Below are 20,098 nucleotides of genomic sequence, written 5' to 3' on the forward strand. Positions count from 1 at the left end.
GGTTAATAAGAAATTGGCGTTGTAAATGCACTGAGATTCCTCCAAGGTATGGGAATTCTCTTTGCTTTAATTGTATCCAAGCATGGGAAGCCGTGAAAACTATCATTGTGAATGCATTCATTCCTCAAAGACGTAGCCATCTTCTGTGCTTTTATTGTATCCAAGCACGAGAAGCCATTAAATAAGACCCAAGATCATCAAAAGAATGGTGTATTGTCAGCCCAAGCGTGTATCCTTTAGTGCATTAAAACAAATATGCAATTCATATATGCTAAGTTTACGGGCCACTCGGCGCATTGCCCTAGTACTTAGTGTATTACACCAGAGGCATGAATGGAATAAAAGGTAGAAGCAATCAATTGCCAGAGCCATGAGTTGATCGTAGTCATAGGCATGTGTACAAACACCCAAACAGAGACGCAATACTCAAATAATAAAAATTGGGGGCACACGTGCATAATTGCACAAGCACGCAATACGCTACTGAGAGACGAAGGCAGAAATTTCTTTTGCAGTCAATTGATCTGAGGTGGACTTCCATCTCATCCAAATCTTCCATGGCATCTATATTCACACTACAAAGATTTCCTACATATGGAACAGTTGGTATGAAGAACCACAGAGGACCCAGCATAGATGTAAGGTCCACATTACCTTCACCAATAATAACATGAAGCTAACATGAAGCATTGGTACCTCTTAACCAGTTAAATTGATAGACTATTGTAGCTTGACACAAGTTATAGACTGGGATGAAAAATTATGAACCCATCTACATTCCACAGTTAAGTAACCAACCCAGGACGTATATATCCGAACAAAACCCAAAATGCTGACTTGTGTTCAATTATATTCCTTTAATTTGTAGGTTAAAGTACCTGTACTTTGGACGGAATACACAGAATTAAGGCCACTTTCTCAGAAATTGTGTACCACATCTTACAAGGACCGATCAATGAAATCAACCTATTGGTATTGTATAAGTTGTTAGTACTTTAAGTATCTTGTTTGCACAGACATCAAAGATTTGAGCTTTTGACGTCTATAACATGGTAACATAAGAACCCTGTGCATAGGTGCTCTTTCCTCATCCCAGTGCTCAAAACGAACCTTATATATGGTATGAATCTCAAGCTAACATGCCTTACTATTACTTGTAATTGAAAAGACCTAAAAGCTATGGGGTTGAACTTGCCATTGCTCGTAACTTGGCCAGCATCTGTGCAGCAGCTGATTCTCTTGCTTCCCGAGGATTGGAACGCGTGTCACCACCTGTTGTACATTCAAAATCCACCCCATTTACAGTGACGTTGGCTCTGTATCCACCTACAAACGGCAAACAGAGTAACAATTACTTTTTTAATGCATGATATGTAGATGCATTATAAATTTCAAATGGCCATCTTCTAGATTTAAGGTACATCACTGGATGCGTTTCTCAAAATGACAGCAAAAGTAGGAGTGAAGATACTGCTACAAGAAAAGCTTTCTATCAAGAATATATTTAAAGTTCACATCCATGGCCAATTTCACATTGATACAGAAACCATCAAGAATTTCAAATCATCTCTCAAGATTAGCCTCTTCCCTCTAGGATTATGGCATACAGCATAATGAGGCAGCAAATTTCAATGCATTAGGATTTTGCAAATACCATAATAAGGCGACATAATTTAGGTTTTATTGGAATTTTGAAAATAAATACAAGACATGAGAAATCCTTGTGAGGACCATTTTTGTAAACAGCAAATGGTATAATCTGATTGGTAAACATCCCTAAATTTAGAATAGCCAGTTTTAAACTTGAAGAAAATTAACAAAAAGGAAAAGGCTGGAAACTTAGAAAACTAATGAGGAACTTGATGGATGATCAGGGACCAATCCAATGCTCTAGTAATTGGAATATAAATTACATATTTTCAATCATCAGTTTCATATGAAATACAAAAACAACTACACCAACAGTACTTCATTGACAGCATATCACAAGTATTTTAGGTCCCCGTTATTTAGAATATAAAATTAACTTAGATGATCTTACCATCTGATGTGAATACACAGTAAGTTGGCAACACCCAATTGCTCTCATTACACACCCTATCCAATTCCTGCCAAAGTAAACAAGTTGTTATAAGAGAATATCTAATACAAAAAAAAAATAATAATAATAAATATGATGCTTAGAATCTCCATCTTTATTCCAAAATTTGTATAGAAAATGAGTGATAGTTTCATAAATGAGTAAAGATCATAAGACACTCTAGCACACGGTCCCAGGGCACAAATTAGTAAGTACATTGCATCAGTCACAATATTAAATTTATGTGATGACTAAACAAATATATATAGCATAACCACCATCTTTAAATCCACATTTTCTCAATTCGGTACTGTTGGAAGTTGCAGCATGATATGACAATTTGTTAAGACTATATGTATCCACAATACTTGGGCATTTAACTACACAAGATATAAAAGTTGTGTTTGGTATTGTTGCTCTTAGTATTTAACACACATTACTGGCCAACTTTTCTGACACTTAAAGCTTTGGGATGATTGGCTTGAGACAAAGTAGAAAATTGTTTGTTGGGGTTTTTTTTGGGCGTAGGAGGTATTATGTTTGAATCTTAGGAGCCCCAAAAGTTTTTGTTTTGGCTCTACCTTTATTATTATTTCCATTTCCATTTAGTGGTTCAGAGTCTCAGACCTACATGTGGAAGGGGGCGGCTGGGAGGGTAGGGTGTTTAGTGTGTGGAACATTTTGCACATTTCCCAACAGCTTAAGCTTTTGGGACTGATGGGTTTCAACAGTTGCAACAAATTACATGTCCAGCATCTGGTAAAAAAAATACATGTCCAGCAAACACTTTGAGGTTTGCAATAGATTGCATCTGAAGTCCTAACTGGCCAATAATGGCTTGATGTTGATGGAAGGCAAGTGGGACAACACAATCACAAACCATAAAATATTTTATAGCCAAATTTATTTCTCAAATGAAACAATTGTGGCTAGTAACAAAGCATTTTCATCTTTCCGAGACAAATTAATTTGCAACCAAGAAAACATCTGTATATCATTAAAGACAAACCTCCATCAAATTTGCTTGGGTTTTCTACAAATATCACCCATGGACTCTGATTTGGTCCTTGGACTTTTGATTGACAATTAACCCCTGGACAAGAGGTCTGTGAGATATCAAACTTTCTGTTAATGTCTTCCATTAAAGCCTAAAAGATTTATTGACATGATATGCACATGATTTCTACCACATTATCAATAATTTCAAAAATGTCATTATTACAATGTGCACATCGCATAACTAAATCTGTTAGGCTTTGATGGAAAATACTAACAAAAGATTTGATTTGTTACAAATCCAATGTCCAAATTAATTGTTCAAATCAAAAGTCCAAAGACCAAATTGACACTCATGTCAAAGTCTGAGAATGATATTCGTTTGCATGATAAAAAAGATAATTGACCCTTATAAGGTGTTACAACATATATACATCAGTGCTCAGTGATAAATTTAGAAGAACCCCCAAGAGTTTAAAGCTATATAAGAATTTGATGATAAAACTTGCCTGGCATGGATATTGCATACTGAGAACAGCCTCTGACAATCGTTTCCTCTTGAAGGTTTGAGGCGAAAGCTGGTCTTCGAGTTGCTGCTTAGTCCTTTCTTGGGTAATACTTCTTAGGCATACATCATTACAACCTTCTATGACGGATTCTATCTTCAAGGCCAAATCATCTTCACCACCTATTATAATAAGAAACACGGTACATAAGAATAGGTTATGTCTCTCTATTGATTGCTATGTTGGCCCAGTCACTTATAGATGTAAGGATAGGCTCTAGAAAATACAAGCACCAGGAATCCTAAGCTCGCAGGAGTGAAATCTTATTACAAGAATTTTCCTTCTCTTTTGATGTAAAATTCAATTGTTTTGAGATCTTAACTTCATACAAGTTTATCATATGAAGGCAAGATAAGTCATATTTTTTATGATTTGACTTTGGATGCCAAAGAGATGCTCCCAAACCTGGGGACCAATCAAAAAGGGTACGAGCAGACATTGTTTTCAATTGATCCAAGGAGCTCTCCATGTCTTCAAAACTGCGTTGATTCTGCTCATTCCATACCAGCAGCCAGCCACATCAAACAAGCCTCCACCATATTCCAAATATCCATACCATGTTCCCAAACCAATTTCTCCAGCTAAATAACAAAGAAGCAACATTCCCCACCAAAACATTTGGGAGGCACTTTTTAACTTGATGCAAAATCCCAGGTCATGATTTTCTATAGTGACTCCAACTTACAACCATGAGTCCATATGGCTTACAAATTTCATCCCATAACCAGTGAACTACACCAGAACTGTCAACTTTTAGTGCTTGTTATAGTTAGGGTCTCTCTTATATTTTAAGCATTTAATTGAGAAATGTTAGATAAAATATGAAGCCCCAAATGCAAAAAACAAAACATAAATGGGAGGAAAAAAGAAGCTTAAAGGAAATCACACCATTTAAAATCTTCTGGATTTTTTTATCACACAGTGCAATCTCATCTTCTATATTCCGCTGCTGAAGTGACTGCAAACACAAGCAAAAAATCAAAACAGTGTGAATCTTCCCAGGGTTTTGAAGTAGAATGAAGCTATTGTCAAAACCAAGCAACCCCTAGAAGGCAAATATGACATGTCAGTATGGGTGACAAAAGCAAAATACCATCCAATGAGTCATTTTGGAAAACTCTACAGACGGAAAGCCAATCAATATTAATTGATAACATCCAATCTACAAAGCTTCAAATCATGTAAATTACAAAATACCATTGTAGACTCAGTAGATGTCACTGATTTTTGTCACCTAATTGGTACTAAACCACTGCATGCATACGGGCATCACACCACCAACCTTATCACATACAGAAGATATGCAATAATTCACAAAGTACTGGTCCCTCCCTCTCCTCTCTGTAAGTGTGATAGTTGAAAATGAATAATCTTAATCACTACTTTTTTTTTAGCAAGTAATAATCTTAATCGCTATTATAACAAGTTAAAGGATCAAAATAATACCAGTTGATCCCTTTTTCTAAGAAGAACTCTCAAAGCAGCACATGACAGTTCATCTTGCTTTGACACTACAGCAGTTGGCAATAAAGCAGCATGTGACAATTCATATTGCTTTGGCACTATAAAATTTTGCAACAAAGCAGCACGTGACAATTCATCTTGCCTTGGCACTGTAGAATTTTGCAATAAAGCAGCACCTGACCATTCATCTTGCTTTGATACACTAGTATTTTTCGATCTGTCAATATCTAATTCGGTGGATTGATAAGCAACCAGAGCATGATCGCCTCTCCCACCTTGAACTGACAAGATATTGTTGCAGATTTTATTTCCAGCAGCAATCTGTTTACCTCTGCATTCACTAACGCAAGGACTCGTCATCAAACCCATCATCTCATCATCCTGCCAACATGAAGGCTACAATATTACATAGATTATAAAGGAAAGCCAAAGAAAGCACAAAGAAGCTTGTTATAGTTATACAAGGTACATAAACATGATCTTGAACCTACATTTGTGCTTCTTGACACTAAAAGGAATAACATATGCATTTATCAATCTACAAAATCTATACATCGTCACCCTTGTCACGAGCTAAATCTCTTAATACTTGTACCTATTGTTATGAACACAGTTGCTTGGAAAGGCAATTTAGCATGGTTGCAGGGAAATTATACAGTATTGTTAGGCTGGTTGAACGGTAGGGAGGCCATTTCTCCTCCTAGAATGGAGAGGAAAACTTGAGAAGTGGAATTATCTGCTTAATTCCATTCACAATTTTCAACATACATAAATATTCAAGATGAAATAGCCCCATCACAATCCAATCCTGAGATTTAGGAACCAACTACTATCTGAATTTTAAAAACAAAATAAAGCTGATTGCAGTTGAAAATAATGCAGAGCTAATCATCCTAATCCACAATTACTGCCGGTTGGTTATCCAATCCGCAACTACTGCTGCTGCTTGGCTTGCTGTACTGGCTTTGTTGCATGGCTTGCTGCATCTACTGTCTCTATGGATTTTTTCAATGGTCATAACACCATCATATGACACCCTTTTATGGATGACACAAACAACTTAGTAGGAGATATATGCTTTCTGGACATCCTCTGGACATGTACCAATTACAAAAAAATTTGAAGGAAAAAAGGCAGGGATGTGTACTTCCTACTAAATATCGAACAATTATAAGGAGGTTGTGAACAAGATATAAGCAAGATTTTTTTTTTTTTTTTTTTTTTAATTTTTTGAGTTAGTAGTTGGGAGTGGAGAGATTTGAACCCTAGATATCTCCGTTGAAAACACCAGGAAGTGCCAATTGAGCTACAAGGCTCTTGGCATAAGCATGATTTATTGTGCACAAGAGCCAAGTAACAATTAGCATATGTTGAGTCTCTTCAAATTACCAGAAAGCTATGTCGTTTTTTGCAGAAGACATGACAAGAGCTGATAATTTCAAGGCTTCCAGCATCACACCACATCAATCAGCATTACACCTCCCTCTCCCACATGTTACTTAACCTCAATTCAACCAACAATATCACTAAAAGATTCATGGAAAATTTTTGGATTCCCTTTAGAAATTACAACCAATAAAACACGCTTTCTCAACCTTATTTAAACCCAAGTCCCCCACCTCCCTCTTTTCTCTCATAAGATATGCTCAACTAAGTTTGTGGCTTTGTGAGTCCTCATCAAGTAATCAAAGTACACAGATTTATTTCCTAGACTCATATTTATAAAGGATCCCTTAATATAAAGACATTGTTTCTTTCGGCATAAGACATTTTTGCTAGGGGAACACTTTTCAAGAAAATGAATTGTTTTCTATTGTTGGTTAAGATCTTAGAAATGAATTTCTATTGGTTGGTTGTGGTAATGTGGGAGAGTATCGCATCATGGGGAGGTGATGAGGACAAGGAAGAGCTCAAGGAAAAAAAAGATTAAATATTCAAAGATTCAAGAATTATGGTCTAGTTTTGATATCGGACCTTCTTTGCACCTTTGATAGGCCATTTTAGTTATTAGTATTGAGTCTTTTAGGTTGAGAAGCTGCTGGATCAGTTTTAATTAAGGTCTATTAGAATAAGGGCAATTTGGTAATTTCTAGAAATCTGGAATGGGCTGTCCTTGGCCGTACCGAAGGCCCATGAGTCTTATTTTATGTTTACATACTATTAAGTCTTTTATTTAATGACAAGGAAGCTTGCATTTCTGACGTATTATGCTTCTAAGAGGATGGAAACGATAGAATTTCGAATTTGAGATTTGAGATTTCCTTGAGTTCATTCAATCTCGGATCCCTAGGGGTGGTGGGAGTGAAACTTCTCATTGGTGTCTCAACAGGAATGGCAAGTTTGATACCTGGTCCTATTACCATAACATGAGGGGTGTAGCTGCCTCCAATTTTCCATGGAAGGGTGTTTGGAAAGCTAAGATCCCTAAGAGGGTGGCATTTTTTGTATGGACAGCAGTTCATGGACAGATCCTTACATAGGATAATCTTATGCTTAGGGGGCGCATTTTGGTGAATCGGTGTTGTATGTGCCATCGGAATGAGGAAACTGTGGATCATCTCCTCCTCCATTGTCCTGTAGCTCACTCTCTGTGGGTTTATATGTTTCAAATCTTTGGGACCCAATGGGTCATGCCAGGCTCTGTGGAAAGCTTGGTGTATTGTTGGAGCTATTGGCTGGGTAAATTTAATTCAGACATTTGGAATATGGTTCTTGGCTGTTTGATGTGGATTGTTTGGATGGAAAGAAATCGGCACTCTTTTGAGGATACTGAGAAATCCTTGGCTCAATTACAAGCTCTATGCCAGAAGACTTTATTTGATTGGTCTAGGTGTTGGGGCTTCTCGGATTGTTCTACTATCTTGGAGTTTATTTCTTCTTTTAGTATTGCACTTTAAGTTTTTACTTATTTGTTGCTGTTTGTTTGTTTGTTGCATTTCTTTGTGTTCACCATCATGAACACCTTGTATTTGCTTTCTTTTGTTTTACAATTTTGTTTAATAATACTCATATTACCTATCAAAAAAAAAAAAAAATTCCTATTCATTCTAGGAATAGGTTATTTAGAGTCCAAGTCCTACTAGGAAAAGGATAACTATAACTTCTATATAAAGGCTCTTTTGTGGTCATGTGATAGCAGAATATTTTGATTAATAAAATTCAGCAGCTTATTTTAAGCTTTTGTTTGTGTGATGCAAACTTTTCCGAGGTGTGATGCTTAGGAAGACCTAGGGGTGATTGCCTAGTGTTTTATTTATGTTATTTTCTGTTTATCCTCTGTTTCAGCCCCAAACAGCCGTCAACATTCATTCTCTTCTAACCTAAACTCTTAAACATCACTCCTTATTCAAGAATTCATCAAGAAACCTGGTATAGTGCTGAACTTCTTAATGGTCCTGCATCAAGAGGGTGGATGAGGGGGAAGGGAGGGAGTTGGTAATAGACTAAAAATTGGTTACAGTTCCTTGGGTTAGGCCTTGGATAGATTACATTAGAGTTGCTAGTTTTTGCTCCATGATAGACTATAAATTGCTAGCATTGATCAGCATGATCTCTTCTTTTCTTTTTCTTTTTTTGTAATCAGGTTGGATCAAGTTGAAGATTTTTTTTTTTTTAAATAAAAAAATAAAAAAATAATAATAATAATAAGGCTGGACTCATTTGATAGTTTAAGGCTTTTTGGTTAGTGGGTCAGGTTGAGTTTAGGATATTTAGGCTGGCTTTTAGGGTCAGATAAAAAAATAATAATAATTAATAGGTTAAGTCAAAGAAAGGCTTGGGTTTTTAAAAACTAGCTGGGTCAAGGGCGCAATTTGGCTTAAATGGGATTTTGAAAGGCCAAAAAGTGCTAGGGATCCAAAAGTTGAGGGAGGCCTCTACTATGGCTACATAACATGACAACAGCTAATTCATGAGTGATGCAATCTCCTGACAGGGCTTCAGCAACCGCACATTGCAACAAGGAGTGAGCAACTGTGAATTTTTAAGTTGCAGCACGCGAGGACCGGTCGTGAACCAGAGAGGTGCTTTGGATACTGCTAGGAGACAATCTTGCGACAATCGGTCACAATGTGAACTTCAAAGTGATGGTAATAGCTGACTTTGGGTTTTGTTTGGGTCTATTTGGCCTTAGTGATGACACATCACCTTCTTTGACACCGGCCTTGAGGCCCTTGACAAAATTCTTACATTGTCATTTTTCTGCATATTAAGGTCCATGATCTAACATGAGTTCTAGTCAACCCAACTAGTAAAATCTCTTGTCGACGAATAAGAGATATAAGGTTTAATCTCCACTTACACTAAAAATCAATTGGTGTTTTGATTTGATAATTAAAAGCAATCATCAAGAATGAACATCATAGGTTAAAAACAATCTCTCAAAAACAAAAAAGGTCCATGGTCTAACAGTTCTAGGGTTTTTTTTTTTTTTGGTGGTTGGTAGCGTAGTTGGTACGGTGGATTTTGATTTATGACCCACAAAGATGATTCAAATAGGATCGAATTTAGCTTGGATAACAAGTTTGATACAAGAAAAGACAAAAATGATGCAACAATAAAACTAAAGAAATAGATAACCTAGGCTCTAGGAGTCAACTTCTAAGGTTGGCTAAAGTCAAAACCAAACCATTAGAAAATCCGAAGGGAGATTTTATTAGTAAATCAAACTATAAAGTGTTTTTGTAGGAGTACATTAGCACACTTATAAAGACTATTAAAAGTAAACCCTAAATTAGTTTACTTAGGAAACCATAAGTCTAATTGACTTGGAAAATCCAAATTTTTTTAATTAAAAAAATAATCTTGACTATAAAAAATTAAATTAAATTAAATACAAAACTTAAAATGCAAATCCAATTGAACAATAAAAGTACAAACAACAAAATTTTCTTCACGTTTGCACATCAAAAAATAGATTCTTTAACATGTATTCTCAATTTAGTCATAACAATCTGAAGCTCTATACTAGAAATCTACTTGGGTCACAAGGAGCTTCCTTACATAATACATTTCACTTTTAACTTTAACTTTGGCATTTATAATTTCATATTTCATTCAAATAAAAAAAAGTAGTAAAATGAAATGACAAAATTTACAGTTTCACATTAGCTTACACTTTTGGAACAATAGGTTATTTATCATTGTATCAAAGCATGAAGTCTTGAGTTCAAACCCTATCTCCATCTTATTCTTACCACCAATTAAAAATTTCCCATGTATTGAGCCCCAATTAATAAGGCAGTTTAGGCCCAAAAGTGAAGGAGGAGTATCTATGTCTGATAAGCAGTTTTAAGAATCGTCAGCTAATTTTTGCAAGTCACTTGGTTTAATATTTAGGTAACTTCAGGTTACTAAACACATTCAACCTAAGGTTGACTTATGATAATCAGTGGCTATGTTTGATAAGCAGTTATGCACTTGTGGCTCCACAAACAAAAAGTCAACAGGAGTTATGGATGGTAGACAAGAATGAGAAAAACATAACATAATAAATTTTATTTAAAGAAAAAATGAAAAAGGCTGTAACTTAAGTGGATAAAGTGACTGAACCTTGACAATACTAGGTGAGCCATTCGAATCATCTTCCACACAATTAGTCCTCTTTTCTTGTTGATTGTGAACTTGCATAGTATTTGCTATATTTTCGCATTTGCCTCCATTCTGGGAGGGAACCATGAAAGAAAAATCCACATCCCTATTTTCTTCTCGAGACACAACCTGGATAGTATTTGCTATATTCTTGAACTGCTCTCCATTCTGGGAGGTAACCATGAAACGCTCATCCTCATCTCTACTTTGAGGCCCAGTAAGAGAACCAGACAACCCAATCATGCAACTTCCATTATTATTCTTCTGCCTGAGTGATTCGGTATTAACACTCCTTGTATTGTTGCCAAAACCCCCTACTAATCCATCACTTACAGGAGATCTATCTTGCGTTTTATGAATTTCTGGAGTGCAAGGTCTCTCTGTCCTCTCGTGGCTGTTCACAATTGAATTTCTCACTCCCTCCCTTAAAACTGGCAAACTATCTGAGGAAACTTCCCTGCAGAATGTTTTTCCATCTTTTTTGGTAAGTAAATGAATGAAATGAAAACAAAAATAAAAGAGCACAAGGGCATAACCCACTGACTATACAAGAAATGATGAAAGCCACACCCTTCAACCTCCCCAAGTGTTAACTGGCTGGTAATAAACCAGTACTAGAAACCTGAGAAGTAAATCTAAGAATAAAATACAGGCTGTACAAACACCAAGAAGGACCACAGCTAATCAGCTAAGGTAAAGAATTCATCAAAAAGCTTGAAAGTGTCATATTTCTTAAAGTGTCATATTTCTTAAAGAGTAATAAAAATTTTACAAAACGCTCAAAGCATCAACACACAAGATGATTATAATGCATCCTCACAGCAATTAACAATCAGTCAAAAAAAAAAAAAGAGCAATGAAATCCAGAGAAGAATCATAATGTAGACTTAGACATGCATGTTTCCAGTCAAATAAAGAATGAAAGAAAATGACTTTGAATGAAGTCCCATCAACTCTACATTGAAAATCTAAATTACAGTAGATACAAGATCCTGCATCACATCTAAATTAAATAGGAGGTAAAAAAGAAAATAACCCCCCCCCCCCCCCCACCAGGGGGAAAAAAGTACAAGGGCATATCTAGCACTCACATAAACTTTATAAAAGATGCAAGCATAGAAATAAAGTCAGGAGTGGTATTGATAGAGGATCAAGATCCTATACATTTGCCTCAAAATAGAGAGGGTCCATTTTGTGATTCAGATTTAGTTTTCATAAGTCAGAGGGTGTACATGGAGCCACGTTGAAATTTCATTCCACCAAATAAGGAATTACAACTGATTTTAAATGGCATGGCACTCTTCACCTTTAGAGTTGAACTACCAATTCTTTACCATGAGATTGACTCTCCATTCAACACAAAAAGATAGAATTATTTTCTGTTGATAGAACTAGAAAGCCATTTCCATGCAGTCCAGCTATACAAGTTCAGAAAACTAATTCGTCCTACTATTCAGGCTCCTCATGTCTGAACCATAAAGAATTCTTCTTATTGGGCAACCTCAGTCAATGATTAACTGAAATAAACTTTTGTGACTGAGCAGTCTTCTTCGTTTCAATTAAAAACAAACTAAGCACAAGGATTACTAAAAAAGTAAAAAAAATTCACAATTCGAGTTCTAAGAAATCCAAGACATTTCTCTGTGACCACTGTTTTTAATGATAAGTAGAAATGATTATGTGACTAAAATTTCAGATTGATGAACAAATGCATCTTACAGGGGAAGTATAGTGGTGTTGTATGTGCAAGAATAGTGGGGGACAACTGAGCTTCTTTTACTTCATTTTTCAGTGGCCAAAGACTATTGGTCTTTTTTATTAGAATTATTGGGAGTATCTTGGGTTATGACAAAGATATTGATTCAGATGCTGGCAAGGAAAGATTTCATCATCACAGGTGGTCAAAAATAAAGGCTATTCCATAGTCCACATTGCAGATAATTTGGCAAGAAAGTAATAGTAGAACCTTTGATGGCATTGAACATCCTCATCGTATTATTAAATAGTCTTTGTTAAGATCATTGTATGATTGGATGAATGCTTTGCACAGCATCCCTGCATTTGTCCTTTATAGAATTTCTACATCTTTTGAATTTCAGATTGTAATTAGTTAGGAATAGTTGAATAAACATCCTGAGTATTTGAACTATCCCCTTGGTTTAATAAAGTGAGTTTACTTATGAACAAAAATGCATTCATCTCATAGGGCACTCGGTGTGTCGGCAAATAAACACAGTATGCATAATGAACAGTTCTTGTTGATGTAGTCATATTAAAAATATGCCATGTGTGCTTCTGTAATAAAAAAAATTAACACACATATGACATCTGCATCAGACAGTATTTATCTTATCCAAGATTTTTCAATGAAGGGTTAAATTTTTTGAAGATCCAAAATGAAAAGTTCATAATTTTATAAATGCAACAGCACCAAATCTTGACATCAAGCGTTCAAGTGAGTCTGAACCCCTAGCAAATCCACAACCAAGAGATACAATCTTTACTAGAAACTACTTCATGCAGCTAAAACATTTCTTTTCAAATTATAAACCATAATGAAGGTAATTTGACTGAAAAAAAAGTAGGTGCACCTTGAAAGCCATGTTGACACTATCCTAGCATAAGGACGCACATGGAAGTACTCAACAGCCGGGGTAACCATCCATCTGCTGGAACTTTTTCTGACCAGAGTTCCCTGCAAGCTATTTAAATAGCAAGAAAAAAAGGCTCATTCAGAAAATATATAGTGGATTATGTTATTAAGTACCTAACAAAAAAACATTTCAGGTCAAACAACAAAATCAACAGTTGATCAAGAAAGAGCAGTTTATATAATGAGAAATTTTTAAGCATAAAGCGTATATTCTATCTTGAAGCAGAAGCATCAAATTTGGTGTTTCCTTCAATAAATGGAACCTACATAGCTGCGTCTCAATTATTCAGTAAATACAGAAAGAACAGTTTCTCTCTAAAACAACCAAACGAAATCATATAAAAAATATATATAAAATAAAATAAACCCTTAATTTACCCATCTTTGTCATTTTCTTCTCAGTATCATTTAACAGTCAAGTTAATTATCCACATTAAACTTAAAGTAACATATATCAAGAAATTTCATCAAAGAAAGTAATTCCACCCTGAGCATATGTTGCATTGCAATCCAAAAGGTGAGGAAAATCAACAGTTTATGCCATCAACTACTGTTGCAAAGATGCAAGCATAAAACTTTTGTGTTGTGATAATAAAGAAGATAGTAATAGACACAACATTTATAGTTACCCTAGTCTTGCAAGACAGATGCAAAAACATTGTAAATAGAAGAGAAATTCTTTGACAGCTAGAAAGGTGACAGTGCAACCATAGAGTACAGTTAGAGAAACAATATTCCCTTCAGAAGCAAAGGTTAAGGCAAAGCCCCAGAATATGTGTGCATGGATGTCACTTGTAAAAAAAATAAATTAAAAAAAAAAAAAAAAAAAAAGTGTGCATTGTTGTTAATTAGGTTTTTATGTTTCATCTGGTTATTCTAGAGTCAAGGGTATTTTAGTATCTCTACAATTGTTGGGTATGGGCCATGGGTTTTATATTAAAAAGTCTTAGCTAGTTTATGGGTCTTTATGTGTGGCCTTTGATTTGATTCATTTAAGGATTGGTTTACTAGTCAAAGTAGGACTCCTAGTTCTATTAAGAGACATTAAGATTAAGGGTCTATACAAGTGTGTTATTGTGCTCGCCACTAGCTTCATCGTCTCCAACAATGTCCTAAACACCTACAAGAATGCCAGCTTTGTTGTACATTTAAGGAAACACGTCACCTGGGACCATATCAAAGTCCTCATCGTGTGGAACCGTCCCATTGCTCCAATTTTGCCCACATCATCCTCGCCCTTGATTCTGTATTATATCGGCTAGTATAAGCCTGGTTCATAACCATACCGAACCAACTATGTTTGAGAATTGCAAGGTGTTGTCTGAAAACTACAAGATTCGGTGGATGACGAATGCGGATGTGGATTCCATCAATATCAGGTTGGAGGTGGCAAATCAGAGAGGATTACCTAACATTGGTTGAGTTTTCACTTTTCATCTTAATTTTACATCTTAATACAACATCAACTCAATTTTTTTAAAATAATAATAATTTATATATGTTTTGATTAAATTTAAATTTTTTAAAATTTTAAGTAATTTTCATAAAAAAAATTAAAATGAATTTTATATAATAAGCATGTGTGCACTTGAACACATGTGATCACTCAAACTGACTGAATTTTAATATACAGATCAACTTCACAAATATGAAAGTCTTAAGGAGTTATAAGGAAGAATTGAAACCCTGGAGAGATGTGTTTGCATTTTGACTGAACATTAAAGCAAAATTGCTATCATTTTAGAATACACTGTTCTCAATACCAAGATTCTCATCAACTAACCATATGGGGTATAAATTTAAGGGTACAATTCACCTCATAATTGGTTTACAAGTCCAACTTTCTCACGGAGCAGGAAAAAGAAAACTCAATCACTGTTATTTTCATCACCATTCAAGATCTAGAGCAAGTCAGGGAGTAAACTCCACTTATCTGAAATTTGAGACTCCAAGCTGTAATTCACATATAAGTAATTGGATTGACACAAAGTTACAAGTGTGTGTGGAGCTTCTTCGCTTTTTCTAACTAATTTCCTCTTTTAAGATAAAATAATTAAATGTATTTCTGTGAACAAAACTGAACAGGAAGTAAAATCAAATGGAAAATTTTTTTTTTTTTTTTTGATAGGTAAAAATCAAATGGAAAATAAAAAACAGAAATAAAGCAAAGGCACAAAATTTGAAAATGAAACACAAAAACAGAAACCTCCCACATTTATCTTCCACAAGCAAAGAAATACAATATAAGAACAAGAAACAGCTTGTCTTCCACTCTCTTTTTTTTTAAAGGTAAATAATTTATTGAAAAAACTTTCATGCAAAAAGGCACAAAATAGCCAGAAGGATTACAAAACAACTAGAAATTATGTACAAGAAAAAAGAGTCTATGAACAATGGAAAGGAATCACTAGATGTGAGCCCCCATGCAATTCTCTTCCATTGTCTTATAGGGATATTCTGAACCTAGTTTGTAACACACATTTTTTTATTAAAAATAGATACAAAAGCAAATAAATTACTGTTCACAGTTACAGGTGTCAGGTAGATTGATTGATAAACTAGTTTGAAATTTTAGAACACATGTAACCCATTTTTATCCAATAGTTTGTGTTTGGACCCAATCATACTTCCAAATGCACCCCCTACGGGAGTTAATTGAGGGGGGAAGAAGAAAATGACACAACATACATACACATGCACACATAAAAGTTTCTGCCTAGTGCCAAACCTGTCAATGGTATCTTTAATGGGAACTCGATCAACATCCTCATTGACTGATTTGATGCATTGCATTATATAAAAGCGAGCAGCTGTCTTTTCTTTGCTGAGAGAATATACAGCATGCCTTTCCGAGACCATAAGATCAGTCTGATTGATACCTGTTCCAGATACAAGAATCATATTCAATTATCTGCAAGTATCTGGAAACAAAAAAAATTAAATTCTGATGTTTTTTTAATACACTCTAACAAGTGCTAACTATGAGCCAGGTAATTCCTAAACGATTCGGCTGCCAATTGATACTGCCATTAAATGTTATATTCACGGCAGAAATTTAATTTAAGTTGGTCAAATATAGCTGCAAGGAAAATAGCCAACATTAATTTTACATTAAAAAGGCAATGGCCCGATGCCATTCCACACCTCCTATGGGGTTTGTTTCCAGGGTTCAAACACTCATTCTAACACTTGGCAAGTTTCACATTAAAACATTGATACATGAACAAAGTGCTTCATCCTTACAAAACTAAAAATGGTTCAACTTCTGCACTTCTTTTTTATTTTTTTAATTGATTGGTAACAACACACACAACCAATGGGTCTTGAACCCATAACCTCACCCTCCACCTTAGCTCATTGGCTTCAACTTCCACCCTCCTGTCACCAAATGGTTGAAAATTGATTAATATGTAACTGAGACCAATTACCATTATTTCCTTATTAGATAGGCTGCTCCCTAGGAAATTTATAGGATTTAATGCTTTTCCCCAAAAAAAAAAAAAAATTGCAATATATATTTATGAAAATATCACCAATAATCAAAGCCTAAAGTACAACAGAATCACAAATGTGAAATTCCAGCAAAGCCTCAACAATATTCAAGTAATGCCATCCAAAATGATTTAAACAAGATTTTTAATGCCACAGTAAAAATCTAAGATCAATGTTGGAGAATGATAATAGATCTTACAAGCACCAAAAATGATAATTCAAAGAGATGATTATGGCTGTGAGGTTCTAATCCCATGCCACACATAATGGAAGGAAACAAGGGTAGGCAAATCTCATACGTTCATAAATATAAAAATAATGAATAATCACATTTTCATTGACAGCAACATTTGAATTTTGGATTATAGCAATATTACCATTGCTATAAGTAAATCCTTTTCATTAATATATGAAGATATAGATGTTTCATGTCAGGCGTATACAGAATCAATTTAAAAAATAATATTGGGAAAATAACATTAAAGGCAAAATAAAATTCTGAGACATCCATGTTACTGAATCAGCATGTTTTTCCCAAGATTGGAAACAATTTTCAAACCAATCCTGCTGTCATTTTATAGTTTTACCAGAAAAGCCAGATGACATACGGGTGGCAAAGCAACAAAAAAAGAGAATCCAGTAGGGATATTATCCGATTAAAATGGTTACAAAAGATAAAAAAAAAATGTTCCACTGCAGTGTCAAAATTTTACGATTTATTCATCTACCTGTTTAAAATATGTAAGGAAGATAACATACCTGTTGCTTCCTTAACAGCTGCATATGCAAGCTGGAGCAAACCAGATTCATCAACACTCGATTCATCTTTTGAAGGTTTTCTAATGAATCTTTTCTTTTTGTTCGACTGATTTGCATCCACCGTACCTTCTACAGTGGGGTTGGAGATATCCACGTCTTTTTCAATTACTGACCAAACTCCCTGCGTGATGGAACTGAATCGCAAAAAGAAGTTCTCCTTATTGGAGTCAACCAAGAGCACTGCAACTTTGGATATTGGCCATCCTTCTATGTTTGGGACATCTTTTGATGCATCCAAACTTGCAGATATATCACATGCTTCCATGATTCTTTTCTCTGTTTCTGAAAGCTGTTTCTTCAAGTCATCAATTTCAGTATCATCAGAACTTTGCATGAGCTTCATATGTGCCAACAAAGTTGGTTTCAGAACTACAGACAACTTGCAAAAGGCCTCAAAACCCAAAACTTCCAGCTGTGGATTCTGTTTCCTGAGGTAGTAGTTGTACAGTAACACAGCAGCATGCATCTATAGGAAATCGATTTTAAAAGCAAAAAACAAGCAGTCAAGTGGATGTGCAGGGATTACATATAATTGAAAACATCAGTATGAGTGTGCAATGGTGGTGTAAGTGTGGGTGTAGGCATGTAATAAGAGCGTATAGCCTCCTGGCAATAGCAACCAGCCCACTTGCTAAATTGTCCTTTTTATTACGTCTACTAGAGTCGGAAATACTTCAATATATTAACTTCATATAGTAGGACGGAGATATCGTTTATGGGCTCCATAGAAAGAAATATACGCTGTAAGAACAATTCTTTTGCTTAAATTTTTTTTTTTTTGGACTGAAAAAATCATTCCTTGTGGATGCAACAATAATAATCCTCTCAAAAAACTAATCAGTGAAATTAAGTTGAGATCGGATTTGTTTGGATCCTGGAATAGACAACGTACAGAACTTCCACTCATTCTTGTTACAGATATTCGCTTACATCAAACCATATATCCAAGGACTGGCAAGTTCATTCTCAATATCTACACTGTAAATTTACAAAGCCCAGTCTTATTCTATTTAATCATTTGACCATCATTCTAACGCAATCCTCACATATGGGGAGAAAATTATAGAATACTCCCGGAGGACTACAAATGCGTACTCTCTCTCTCGCATGAATTGTGTGGGTCCCACCATAAATTTAATTAATGGGAACTATTACTATGTAAGAGGAGGAGTACGCATTTATAATTTGCCTCATGTATAGGTCTAAACTCAACTTAATAAGTGAGCCCCACCATGTGCGATTTTTAACTTTTCAAATTAAATGTAGAGTGGAGACTAGAGACAAGGTTCAAGATCACGACTACCTGCTTTGATACCATGAAAACTACCGTTTGTCTCAGAAGCTAAAATTGTTACAAAAATGGTGAATTTAAACACTGATTTGCTCTAATTCCCATACTTTTAACTCCAAAATTTATATCCAAATTAATTTTTGAAAGTTTAAGTTGGAGAGAACAATCATGACTTTATATTCCCTCAAAACCTTAGAATGAAATTGGGTTTAACAAAAATTTCACAAAAATTTCCAAAATACCCTTATATATATAAAAAATTATTTAAAAATATAGGTAAAATAGTAATATTGTAATAAAACGATTCCATCCGTACCTTTTACGTTACTCCCAGACAAGTTTAGTTACCTCCAAACAAGGTTTTTTAACTACATTCCATTCATTTTCATTACTTTATGATTTACTCGCTACATTTCTTTATTAAACTCCCAAAACGAAGTGTAAATGTTAATAAACATAGACATATAGAAATAGAATACATAAAAAGGGCACACCAAGTGTTTGTGTTATTGTGCGTGTGAACAAGAAAGGCGAAATAGTGAAGAAGAAGAAGAATTGGAGACCTGTTTGGCGACAGATTGTTGCTGAGGAAGTGAAGGAGTTTGGTTAATAGATTTAGCCGACGGAAGCATTGGGGAAACCAGATATTCCAACAATGCCATGACCGCATCCTCTGTTGGACACGCTTCTTCCAATTTTCCCATCTCTCTCCGCCAAATTCAAAGTTTTCTAGGGCTTGAAATTTGTTATAGTCGTAGTAGTGTGAGATAGTGAGTGAGAGAGTGAGAGAGTGATTTTTTTTTCCTCACAGTGTGTGTGTGTGTGAGACTGAGACTAGTGGCAGTCTATTTATTATGAATAGAGAAGACCATAGTAGTGTGAATTTAATTGGACTTTCGAGATTTAAATAAAAAAACCAACCCCATACAGGAATATTGTTCGCTTCCACTTTTCACTTTGCAGGCTTTCTGCGTCTTTGGCGGGGCCCCCTTTTTTAATTTTTTCAGATTTCCATTTCCCAATATTGATTTAACTACCCGTACGTTTTTTTTTTGAAGAGAGAGAGAGAGAGTGAGAAGAACGTGAACATTAATTAATTCTTCTTGCAAGTTTTTTTTTTTAATCAAAATTATTTGAAAGTTAAAATG

The 20,098-nt window shown here is 35.1% G+C and overlaps 1 protein-coding gene across 1 annotated transcript; it reads right to left on the bottom strand.

Annotated features, from left to right (window-relative positions):
• Window positions 1-820: 820 nt before the first annotated feature.
• Window positions 821-19,868, bottom strand: LOC126702105 (uncharacterized). Its single transcript, XM_050400728.1, has 10 exons — window positions 19,514-19,868; window positions 17,600-18,125; window positions 16,077-16,227; window positions 13,287-13,397; window positions 10,657-11,152; window positions 5,089-5,487; window positions 4,531-4,600; window positions 3,586-3,764; window positions 2,042-2,108; window positions 821-1,326 (listed from the first exon to the last, which is right to left on the bottom strand). Exons 1-10 carry the CDS (start codon window positions 19,652-19,654, stop codon window positions 1,178-1,180), a joined length of 2,289 nt encoding a protein of 762 aa, XP_050256685.1. The 5' UTR covers window positions 19,655-19,868; the 3' UTR covers window positions 821-1,177.
• Window positions 19,869-20,098: the final 230 nt, after the last annotated feature.

This window comes from Quercus robur, chromosome 10, assembly GCF_932294415.1.
Source record: "Quercus robur chromosome 10, dhQueRobu3.1, whole genome shotgun sequence".
NCBI classification, from domain to species: domain Eukaryota; kingdom Viridiplantae; phylum Streptophyta; class Magnoliopsida; order Fagales; family Fagaceae; genus Quercus; species Quercus robur.